Source organism: Anguilla anguilla, chromosome 18 (assembly GCF_013347855.1).
Source record: "Anguilla anguilla isolate fAngAng1 chromosome 18, fAngAng1.pri, whole genome shotgun sequence".
NCBI classification, from domain to species: Eukaryota; Metazoa; Chordata; class Actinopteri; order Anguilliformes; family Anguillidae; genus Anguilla; species Anguilla anguilla.
Genome location: NC_049218.1, coordinates 1,937,409 through 1,949,691, shown reverse-complemented (window position 1 = coordinate 1,949,691; position 12,283 = coordinate 1,937,409). Strand labels below are relative to the sequence as shown.

The window sequence follows — 12,283 nt, the reverse complement described above, 5'->3', positions numbered from 1 at the left end:
GGTGCTTGGCAGTTCAAGTGAGTACAGCCAGAAGACGATATTCTCGTACACGACAATATAATCTGAATGAACACGTTTAATATGGAATACCGAAGAAGTGGCATGGTCAGCAAATTTGGGCAATCGAGTGCTGCCTTCTAACGGTGAGCATTTATATATTCAGTTTTTAAAAAAATACAAGTTTGCAGGAGGATATTCTTTTCAGGGTCTGTGTAATCCACACAGTTCCTTCCTATATTGGTCCACAATAAGACATTTTCACCCAGGATACATGTTAAGTCTACAGCTGTTGAAATTGTCATCCTTAACTGAGGGCAAGGTTAAAGAAGTAATTTCTTTTCTGGGATATGTTGCATTTGCAACATGATAGGGGATTGGTTGTGTTCGACAGCTTTGGGATGGGTTATCAGACCATGTACATTGCTCATATATTTGTCCACAAATGCATACATCAATGGAGATATTACCAATGTTGATTATATACATCAAATATGGCTTCAATGCACTGATGTTTTAAAGAATTAGTCATTGTTTAATATTCTGTTGATGATTCTGTTTATACGGCCACATAACTGAAGCCATATGTATTTGTGCAATGTTCAAAATTAGTTATGAACTTTCAGTTGGCTTGTTTTTTTCTTTTCCAGCCATTGAAGTCAATGTTCACATAAACGCATTATTGGGAAAAGGAAGTTGTGAGGGAGCCGGGAAAGCTGCGGTTGAAGTCATGTTCAGCTTTGAGTTGAGATCACACGGCTGTTAAGGACAACGCATGTAGAGCACGCAGTGTCCCTGAACGGGAGATAGGAGAACAGGCAGTGTACCAGGGAAGAGGAAAGCACAAGGCACTTAGGTGAGATTGCCCAAGTGGCCATGGGAGGAGGGGGGCCGGACATGGGATCGCGAGTGAGATGGACCTCTGGGACAACAGACCAGCTAGGGATCATGTGTCACGGAGAACTAACAACCCATGCAAGAGAGCAGGAACGTTCGTTTTACTGTGACTGTAAGGCACCAAATGTGTCAGATAACGTGGCTATTTTTACAGAACTCGCATTTTAATAGGCAACGGCGTCCAGCCCCCTCGAATAAATATGAAATAAATACGTTAGCGTTTCAGGTGGTCGATACACGTCCCCTCCTCGGGTGCTCAATAATAGGTGCTCTCACCACATACTTATATTTTTTACTGGGTAAGGTAAATGTATTTATTTATTTATGTTGCATATTTTTGTTCGTGATTTCGCGGTATGGAATGTACTGTTGCAAATTGCTAGATACAGTAGCCTTAGGGGCGGGGACTTAAATGAGCACGTTTTCAGCGGGAGGCGGTCGTTACATTCACACGAGCGCGCTAAACTAGCTGCAGTTGACTGATGAACTCAAAATGATATCCTTGATTTCTACTGGAGGCAACTTGTTATGTCGATTGTTGGGGCCTTCCACAAATACTCTGTTTGTGCGGTAAGAACAATATATTTTTCTCTGCAAACGCCGTAAGCCCCAGAGAGCTTGCATCCTATAATTTTCAGTAGCATAGGTGACTGGGTATGATTTTGGTAGAATCAAGTGAACAAGCTAGCACTTTCTGTTCACTTTAACCACTTTTGTCGATGAGCAAATAAGCGATCAAACTATTTATCTAGCTACGCATCTTAGTGAATCGTGATTATTTTAACTGTTAGCTAGTGAGCTAGCAACCTCAGTCGTATATTTTTTGAAAATACACGTTCTTTTTGCTACGGCAGCACGACAGTGTGGATGCTATCATAGCTACTTAGCTAGTATATTCGTAGTTACTGTAATATGGGTAACTTTAAAGTCGTGTCTGTTGGAAGGAGAGCAGGGGCTGGTGCAGTCCTACCCAGGTCGTTTTTGCGGTCACAAAGAATCGAAAACGGTACGGAAGTATGGTGTTTACCAGAACACTGATCGTTGCTATCTACACGGCTTCTGCAAGCAGTAACGTCGCGCCGCCTGTGACGGATAGTTTGACAGTTATTATTAGGCGACATTTTTGGTGAGCGTTAGCTTTATGGCTGGGGTTATCGGGCTAAATTGATTTTAGGGCGCTAGTTTGCGTTACATGGCCAGATGAGAATGTTATTCTTGGTGGGCTACTTGTATGGCCTAAAGAGAATGTTATTGAAGGTGCATGTGGACGATTGAAGAAAGCCGAGGTCTAGTGGCTAGGGCATGATCTGTGCCCTCTTAATGCATCTCTGTACCCATAACCATGTCAATAGTTTGTGCCCAATAGGAAAATTTGTCATTTTTCAGGACTTCTCTCATGGCCTGATCACGCAGTCCTTGTCCCCCTAATAAATATTTACAAAATTATGGTAGTAATAATTAGGCCTGTTTAGCTTGAATTTGTATTGTATGACGACTAGCTACTGCCATGGATCTCAAAGCACTCTACAGTGAAAGGGGATGGGGAAGGGGGTACTCACCTCAACTGCCACCAGTGTGTAACCTATGCATTGGCAGGCCAGCACACAGTGTGTACGCAGTGTGTAAACACTGTAACTCACGAAACACAGGCTGAAAGTTTGACAGTCTGGTTTCTGTCTTGAATGTATTTCTTGCAGTGAATGCTTGCAGTCAAAACCCTTCAGCTCTCAGCTTTAAATCCCTTAACTTACCATTGACTTGTGGCTAGAACAAATGATTTTCTGTCCACAGTAATTCAGTTAATTTGTTTTGACACCTACCCAGATGGGCAATTAGCTGCTGTGTTTAGTCCTTTATTCTTTCTGCAAATGATTGTGGAAAGAGTGGAGCTGTACTGTGATGCTGGTTCAAAGAACCCAACAGATTCCCATTTTGAATGCCATCAATTTGGGTTGTTCCCTATTGTAAATGAACACTTTATTAATTCTGCTGGTCAAGCATGTTAAGAAGCTTGCGGCATTGTGCGTCTGGCTAGCTATCTGCTCGGGAGTAGTGAGTTCTTATTAGCTGTGTTTTACGTCTGGGTACAGGAGTTCCTGTGTTCGCGCGTGTTTGGTTCACGCGGCTAAGAGCTTCAGCTCCGGCTCTGACGGTCCACCGAAGGTTCCGGCGACTGGATACATACGATTTGTAAAGCAGCAACAAACGGTGGTTGCCAAGCAGTATCCAGGTAAACTGTTACGTGACTGTTGCATTGCAATATTACAAAGGTAAAAGACCTTAGTCAGTGTGAGTGGAGGCAGCTCTATTTATTTCAAAACAGGTATTTAACTCTAAAGTTCTCATTCTTCAGAACTGGTTTATTTATTTATTCTTTTTTGGGGGGGGGGGGGGGGGTGATAATACATTTGAATTGTGTTTAATTTAATGGTCTTCTCCATAAAGGGAGCAAGTTTTAGATGTGTGACGTGATGGTTTTTGAGTTCTGCTCTATGTGATCCCGAAGGAGGCGTTTTCTCTCCGTATCTACCTGGTGAATGATGTCAGCAGTCTGGGTACTGAATCTGAACACTCTTTTTTAGATGTTAAGTATGTGGAAATAACTAAAAAGATCGCACAGCAGTGGCATGCCTTGACACCTGAACAGAAACTGGTAAGGGTGTATATTTCCTTTACATTCATTTGGCATTCATTTGACTGATGGGAAATGATGAGATTTATTTAAATATTGACCATTTGGCTTTTATAGAACAAACAGCAGGCTTGGCTCTGTGGCAGAATCTAACCATCCAAACGTTAGAAAACTCTTATATAATACAGCTTTCAACATGGTTCACAGTTGCTGGAGTAAATCAAAGCTTTCATCAGCCTGCTGGTGCTATTTGTTAAAATATTATAGCATTAGGATGTTGTTGTTGTTGTTGTTTTTGTTTTGTTTTTAAAGAATCAAAACGAAAAAGTTTTGTTTGTGTGTAGTTTTGTCCAAATCCCCCTTAGTCTCTTTTTGCTGAGCCTGAGTTGATTGTCTTTTCTCTCAACTATTACATTTCATGCCTTCCTTTTCTGGGAACCAATTTAGTTGCCCTTCTGTGTGCTTTTTTTGAGAGCTGCCTTATCTATGTCACACATGTGTTCTGCTCTGTCTGAAGCCCTTTGAGCAGGCAGCACAGGCCGCCCGGGAGCAGTACAAGGAGGAGCTGAAACAGTTCCACGCCCGCCTCACTCCGGAACAATCCAAAGCGCTGCTGGAGATGAAGCGGCAGAAGAGGGTGAGGAGGAAAGCCATCAGGATGAAGAGGGTGAGAAAAAAAAACATTATTTTCACCAAGTAAACGAATATTCCTCTCTGATACTGTGTTCCTTTCAGCCCTGCTGTTGTGCTGCGGTCAGAGCAGGATACGAAAGCCCTTCTGCCGAACACTGCTGTCCGCACATTCATTTTGTGTTTTTAAAATTTGTATTTTTTGTGTGTGCCGTACTCAGGAGCTGACGATGCTAGGAAAACCCAAAAGGCCCAGGACTGCCTTTAATATCTTCATGTCGGAACACTTTGTGGAGGCCAAAGGGGTAACCATGCAGGTATGACAGTCTGGGTGTAAAAGATTAGATTTTGCTCTCTGAAGTCTACTGGTGCCTGTAACCATGGAGGTGACTGTGTGAAACTCTCTCATTAGGGAAAGATGAAATCGCTAGTCGACGACTGGGCTAAACTGGACGTCTCGCTGAAAAAGGTGAGTTTTAACATCAGACACGGGGTACCGAGCCCAGAAGCTGAAGTGCAGATCTTAAGGCCGGAAACATACCCGAATAAGTACGCGATGCACTGCAAACGCGTGTCCCGGTTGTACCTCCACAGTCCTCAAGGGGGCGATCCAGGACACTTGCAAAAGACTGAGCAGAAGAAGGCACAAATGGAAGAAGGCTGCTTCATCCTGTTGTTGCCCGATTATAGCGCCCCCTCGCTGCGACGCTTTCAACTGCAGCTTGCACTTGCGTTGCGTTGAGAATTTCACGTGACACACGTTAGAAAACACAACGTGTGAAATCGGCTTTGCGTAGCTCGAAGCGTCTGCGTTCGCGTACTTTCGGATTGTGTGTTTTCGGCCTAAGTCCTTCCCAAGATTAATCTTCATTGCACAGATGTGATTGGTTGAGTCGGGAGCAGTTAGTCCATGCTGTTATTTGTTTTTTGTTAGTTTTTTTTTTGTTTTTGTTTTTTGTTAAAGACCTACAAGCAGCTTGCAGAGGATGATCGAGTTCGCTACGTACACGAGATGGAATCGTGGGAGAAGTACATGGCACAGATTGGGAGGGAGGATCTCGTTCGAAGGAAAGGCACGCTCAGAAAGGCCGTTGGCGCAAAAGGAGCCGCTCGTGGGACCAAAGATAAGGCCGTTCAGACTGACGCGACCAGCCAAAACATTACAAAGTCAACAGCCAGACTGAAAAAGCCAGAAGAGTGATGATACCGGACGTAAGTTGCCGCTGACTGGTGTTACTGTGGTGCAGGAAACACTTCGGAGTCTAGACTAGTGTCTCGTGGTGCTACACCACAATTTGGCTAAATTAGCCGTGAAAGAAAGCCTGGCAGCAATTTCAGTTGAGGAATCCAGTCTCCCAACACTGTACAGTTGGGATTGTGTGTTTTTTTTTTTAAACACAAGTGCAAAGGTTTGCTAAAGACTTCCTCCTTCATTTCAGTAAAAGCAAAATAAAAAATACTACCCAAAGAATATCTAAACACAGAAAAACGTTTTGTTACATCAGCTCCTACAGAGTACATATGGTTCCTTTTGGACTCGAATGTAGTCTTTTAGTTAGATAAACATTGGCTATTTTGGATATTTGCATTTATTGCTTGCTAATATTGGCAGCTAGTCCCCAGTCATCATATCACTGTTATGATTTGTAAATGTGAAGAACCCTGTGTTAGATGTTGTGTTAAATAACCGATGATACGTTACTCAGAGTGTGAGTGAGAGCGTGGCGGTCATTTGGTGTGACTACGTACTACGATGTGACCAGTGACCACGCGCGCGCACACACACACACACACACACACGCGATCATGTTTATTCTTTCCCCCTGCACAGTCCCATACAGGAGCTTCATTTTGCTGCATCATGCAAGTGTTTTGTATCTTTAATTACTAAATAAATGTTCCAAGTGATATATTTTTAAGTATTTGAATATTGTTGAATATTCATTTAAATGTTGTTGCACTCACTGAATCGACAGATGGAAGAACTTCATGACTGAACTTCAGGGGGTGGAGGGGGGGCGTATTGGAAATTTCCGGGGAAACCATAACATCTGGTTTTTTTACTAAAATTTTTCAGTTTTGACCAGATCTGTGCTTAAAATTAAAAGTGTGATCCTTAATCTTGAAACCATTTCCTAGTCGCCTTATCTTTATACCTTAATGCTTTCCTCAAATTTACTTTCAAAGTTTTATGCACAAACATGTCCTGAATCCTGGCCAGCGATTGTGTGCCTGTAACTGCGATGCAGGCTCATGCACATACAGATCGCCAGGAAGATGAGGACCACCTACATGCTGCAATCTCACACACACACACACACACACACACACACACGAGTGTGCTCATCCACCTACATGCTGCAATCGCTTTGTTCCCTACACACACACACACACACACGCACACACAGGAGTGCTCATCCACCTACATGCTGTAGTCACAATGTTCCACACACACACACGTGTGCTCTTGGATGAGATAAATGGTTGGTGATGTATGCCCAGTAGAGATATTTGTCTAGTGATCCTGTCCAATAATCCTGCCCACTTTTTTTTATTTTTGTCGTTTTTCAGGTACATGCAAGTTCAGTGTACCGAGTTGATAGCCAATGGCAGTTGGCTTGGTAACATGCAAGAATTTAATTGTAGTTAAACTTGATTCATTGTTTCTAAGACTACAAACATAACTATTTCATCAAATGCAGAAGACATTCTGAGGAGTTTTTTCTTATAGGAATAATGCTGTTTGTTCAGAGGGGTTACTTAATTTAAAGTACTTTATAGTATCTAAACCTAAAATCTAAACAAAGTTTAAAATCCTGTTTTATTTTTATAGCAAAGTAGGTTCTGTCTTAAATGATGACAAAGAAAAGAGTCATAGAGAGGGGGAGAGAAACAGGATGTCAAAAAAAAAGATGTTTTCCTGTTTTGAGTGCTCCCAGAATTTTGGAACTTCAGAGGAAATGCACACAGCATTTGCAATTAAACACTGAGGTCTCTGGACAAACAAATAACCAGGACACAAACCTGCAGTTATAACAGGTTTTACATCAACAAGAAGGGAACGAGAGCAACTATAGCTTCTAAACTCCCCCCTGTCTTCAGAGTAATGTCATTTGTGAGTCTTCAATCAGTAAGTATTGGATATGTACTGTATTAATATTAGTGATCCTCAAATGGCATTCAGGTTGAATCGTTTATTTTATCTGAATAGCTGGAAAGGACACCATCATGCCTTTTTGGCTGTTTTGGGCTGTATGGACTGTGGCTTTGGACACAGGGGTCTGTATCATGAAGCAGGATTCCTGAGTTAGCTGGATAACTGCACTGAGTAAAACCCAGAACCCTCCCAAATCTGGAACATGGACTGAAGTAAAAAGAGCTGATCTGGGGTTTATTTGGTGCAGTTATCCAGGTAACTCAGTAATCCTGCTTCCTTATGCAGGCTCCTAGTAACTGTTACGTACTTACCATTGACATTAATTATTTTAATTGTCACCACAAGGGGGCAGTACTTATTCAGTTCACAGGGAATGGGAAAACAAAGTTTTTTAACTAATGGGAATGACTAAATTTGCATTAAAAATTACAGATTAATTTGATTGTAATTTACAGCTGCACAGAGTTTTGGTCTATTATTAAGGCTGTAACTTCCACTGACTAATATTTATTTTGTAATACTGTTAGAATTTGATGGTTAATCAGTTGTGTACCGCATATCAGAATAAAAGGAGTACAAAAAGTAAAATGTGTGTACAATGGATTTGCCATTCGTTGTGGGATAACTACCTTGCCATGACAGTTAACAAAAAGGAATTGTGTGGCAAAATGTGTGGCAAATAGAACATACAGATATGTTTATTAGGTATATTCCAAATCATTGTGTACAAGGTCCAGTGTGTTTAAAACATGAAGGTCCAACATGTCTTATTCTGGTTATGCATAACTGGGATACTATTTACATCCCAGTTATATTATAGTTGGAATACTGGAATATTTGTGTTAAAATCATAATATTAGTATGCATGTGAATGTAGGGATTGTAAGCACATGCCCTTACTTATAGCAATTTGTGTCAGATGCCTTCCTTATGGCTACAATAGTAGTGTTCCATCTGGGAATCGGAGTAAGTTTGTCACAAACAAATACCATTAACCAAAAACACTATTGTATGCTGAAGCTGTAGGGTGAGGAGGGGAGCAGTTCAGTGCAGTGTTTTGGCAGTTGGAGTAACTTGGGTTGTGGATTTGATTCTCATGTAGAGCAGTGCCATTAGATCTTTTATGAAGGCGCTTAACCTGAAATGCTTCAGTAATATATCCAGCTCGATAAATGGATAGTGTGTGTAAAAAAGTGCAACCGATGTAAGTCACTCTGGATAAGCATGGTGAAAGTGGAGCTTCTGTAGCACCATGGACAGCATCCTTTTCACCTGGGCTGCAGTACCATAGAGACCCAGAGCTCCACTCACCTGGGCTGCAGTACAGACCCAGAGCCCCACTCACCTGGGCTGCAGTACAGACCCAGAGCCCCACTCACCTGGGCTGCAGTACAGACCCAGAGCTCCACTCACCTGGGCTGCAGTACAGACCCAGAGCTCCATTCACCTGGGCTGCAGTACAGACCCAGAGCCCCACTCACGTGGGCTGCAGTACAGACCCAGAGCTCCACTCACCTGGGCTGCAGTACAGACCCAGAGCTCCACTTACCTGGGCTGCAGTACAGACCCAGAGCTCCACTCACCTGGGCTGCAGTACAGACCCAGAGCTCCACTCACCTGGGCTGCAGTACTGACCCAGAGCTCCACTCACCTGGGCTGCGGTGGGGATCCAGCGTTCACCTGGGCTCGAAGAAACTTCCAGCTGAGCATCGGAGGCTGTTCTAACAAATCTCCCAACTTCACCAAGAATCAGCAGGTAGGCGTTGCATGAATCCTAACTGTTCAATTTTTACCGAAAGTTTTATAGAAAGTGCAGTGTGTACATTTTCTGCTTAAAAAAAGACTTTCAGAAAACATACTACGTACCATAATTCACTTCACAAGAATAAAACTGTCTCAGATTGAATTGGGCATTGTTCAAGACGAGTGGAATACACTAGTCTGTCAATAGGTGCAATTTGGTACATATCAACAGAACGTAGGCCTACACAATATTCCATAAACATTCTTGTTTTGCGCAGTCATTTATTTTGAGACGAATGGGCTAATGGGATAATGTATACTGTCCTGTGTTGTGTGTTGCCTTGAATAGACGTTTGCCGAGCACACAAGGCTATTTCTCACTTGGTCGAGTTTATTGGGTTCCTAATTGCGCGTATGGGAAACTTACATTCCAGTAGGATGAATGCATATACAGCTGACGCCCTGTTCCGTTATTTTAATCGTTTTCTTCTGCTTCCCTAAATTTATGCATTCGGCCTTTTCTTAGTACTCTACATATCTATGGTTAATTCCCAAACGGGCTATATATAGCCCGTGTTTTAAATATTGTGGTATTATATTGCGCCTAACATTCTTTTGCGGCCCAGTTAATTATTTTAGACATTCCCAGTGCATAGGCATCATATCCCTCTGCAAACGAGTCATAAAACTTTTTTTTTAACGTAGCCTGTTGCTGAGAGGTCTGCAGACTTGATATGTTTTTGGTTTATAGAAGTTAAGCTCAGCATTTTGAGAGCACAACGTCAATGTTCTCTTGAGGGGAGGAGGGGGAGAAAGCGTAGTTTGGGAGGGGTGGGGGTTATAATGTGTTTGACACGTGAAGTTTCAGCGAAGGCTTCCGAATGTGTTCGAACTTATATATTTTCATGTTTTATTCACTTCGTATGGTGTGGATTGGTTTAAGGGCGACTCTGGATTAAGAAACGTACACCCTGGTATTCGATGAAACCGCGCACTGAAGTTCCAACTGGAAAGCTATCGGGTCTTGCGGATTTCTGGTTAAAGAAGCGAGGAATGAGGGTGAATATTTTTAAGTGCATAGGCTATCTTTAATTCTACGCGAGACTGTGGACGTGGAGTACTGCAGACACCATGGCGGCCCAGGGCGACTCTTTGAGCGGCTACATGCAACAGTCGGACCCGGGCTCAAATAGCGAATGCAGCGCAGACTCTCCGGTCCCGGGCGGCGAGGATGACTGCAGCGGACCGCCGGCCCCTCCAGACCCGGAGTGGACTGAAGAGCGATTTCGCGTGGATCGTAAGAAACTGGAAGTCATGTTATTAGGTAGGTAAATGTTTGTAAATACCGTTAAATGTTCATATGTTGTAGTCTTCTGTGGGAAATACATACATTGGCAGACATTGAGAGATTTTACATTAAGTTTCGGCCACTTAAAAAGTATAGCATCGCAGTTTATTTTAAAACAAACTTTTGAACCTGTTTAAAGGGGTTTTAACATTTTGTGGAATAACAAAATCCAGTATTCTTGCATTTATTGGTAGCCTATATTATCAGTTTTATCAAATAGTGAAAGTCTTCCAGAAACTTTTGGCTCAGGAATGCGCCGTTGAGTACTTAAGTCTATGCTTGAAAATGAACGAAATTCACGGGTAGCCTGTAGTGTGGCCTTCATTCGACAACGTGCTGAATTTTAAGCACGAAAGTTTTGTTGCTGTAGTCTTATCCCTGTGAATATGTTGAAATGTATGACTCGTAAAAATAATCAATATTGGACTGTAATGTTATGACGTGGGAATAATTAACCACATTGGCGTGGCTGTATATTAAATGCTTTTTGTTTTTGGGAAATATTAATTATGCTGCTTTTTAGGGGAAAGTCGCTAAATAATTAGGCGTACGTTAGCGAGAAAACTGCTAGACTTAAGAGCGCTCAAAACACTAAAAAGTCCGCATCCAAAATATGCGATATGCTAGGCTAATTTGCGTGTGCCTATAGGTTCTCTGGGTAGATGGGCATTGATGGGAACATTAGTCAGTCGATAATGAGGCACGAGTCACGATTAATAATCAGTATCACGCAAACCAAAACGCAAAACCATGACACGAGTGAAGGTTCGGGACAATCTGCTTTCATAGAAGAAGTAAACTCAAGTTCATCGCATGATGTAACAGCTACGATTCCATGCGATATCTTTTACGGAAATGTAGGCTATAATTCACGTACGTTACGTCTGTGAAGTGGTCCGCCTGTATTTTGTCTTGTTTTTAAGTTAAGTGCTATAATATTGACGTAGGTAGATTTGGGAGTTGTTTTGAAGCTTATAGACTTAAAATTAAGGCCAGAAAATACTGTGTACAGTATTTAAGATGACTGATGACTGAGTACAACAACACTGTCCTCTGCTTTACTTTAAGCGTATCGCCAGTTTACTTAAGGTAATGCCTCTGACGGGAATCGGAGCGCACACACCAGTGATGCCACCTTTGTTTGCAAACATTTCCTGCCTGAAGGATACGTGTAGTAGAATGATAAGTGTCACAGGGATTCCCCCAATTTAGAAGTCAGCACGTTCCTGAAATGTTTATGCATAAATTAGGCAGGCATGGCTGTGCATTTTTTTGTATACTGATCTCTGTGGCTATTCTTCGTGCGGCACATATTATCCATTACATTATCCGTGGAAAATGCAATCCCGTCCTTCAGATTACATTCAACTTTCTGACTCATTACAGCCTTGACCAGAAGGTGTCACTCTTCAGTTTACTGAGCGACATCTCTGTTGTGTTGTTGGTGTAAAATAAACATTTATATATTGCTTTCCAGCTCTGATTCTCTAAGTAGGTTCAATCAAGCTGTCAAGCGAACATCAAATTTCATAATGTCCTTTGAAAAAAGGCTTCTGCCCAGTTTCTAGAAAATTGCTGACAATAAAGTGAGATGTATAATCAGTCATGTTTACAAGATAGACAAAGTACTACTTGTCTGCTGATGATGTGCTTTTGCTATCAGCTTGACGCTAATGCGTGTATTTGATGCTGTGCCTGTTGTGGGCTCAGATAAGCACATTAAGGAGAAGGTCTTTCACTACAGCGATACGATTTTTACAATGATGTAGACGGTGCTTGCTATTTTTCTCAGTATGAAGGCTCACATAAGATATTTTTATGTTACCAATCTGAATCTGAGGACCTCTTGGGTGTCAGTCAGCGATTCCTGGAGGCAACC

The 12,283-nt window shown here is 42.1% G+C and overlaps 2 protein-coding genes across 2 annotated transcripts in view; both read left to right on the top strand.

Annotated features, from left to right (window-relative positions):
* The first annotated feature begins 1,308 nt into the window (after positions 1–1,308).
* Positions 1,309–6,078, top strand: LOC118218221 (transcription factor A, mitochondrial-like). The gene is made up of 7 exons (XM_035400745.1): positions 1,309–1,464; positions 2,985–3,124; positions 3,477–3,547; positions 4,044–4,193; positions 4,378–4,473; positions 4,569–4,625; positions 5,121–6,078. The coding sequence occupies exons 1-7, from the start codon at positions 1,388–1,390 to the stop codon at positions 5,355–5,357; spliced, it is 828 nt and encodes a 275-aa protein (XP_035256636.1). The 5' UTR covers positions 1,309–1,387; the 3' UTR covers positions 5,358–6,078.
* Positions 6,079–9,895: 3,817 nt separating this feature from the next.
* The window catches only part of LOC118217569 (protein bicaudal C homolog 1-like), a 61,383-nt gene continuing 58,995 nt past the window's right edge, over positions 9,896–12,283 (top strand). The window contains exon 1 of the mRNA XM_035399441.1: positions 9,896–10,380. Within this exon, the coding sequence (XP_035255332.1) occupies positions 10,188–10,380 (193 nt within the window). The 5' untranslated portion in view covers positions 9,896–10,187. The remainder of the gene's footprint in view (positions 10,381–12,283) is intronic.

What these genes read in the sequence shown, in the direction of transcription:
- LOC118218221 (XM_035400745.1), top strand. Translation starts at nt 1,388, where the DNA reads ATGATATCCTTGATTTCTACTGGAGGCAACTTGTTATGTCGATTGTTG. An exon ending in ACAAATACTCTGTTTGTGCG is followed by an intron (nt 1,465 to 2,984) that starts GTAAGAACAATA and finishes GTCTGGGTACAG; the next exon opens with GAGTTCCTGTGTTCGCGCGT. An exon ending in CCAAAGGGGTAACCATGCAG is followed by an intron (nt 4,474 to 4,568) that starts GTATGACAGTCT and finishes CTCTCTCATTAG; the next exon opens with GGAAAGATGAAATCGCTAGT.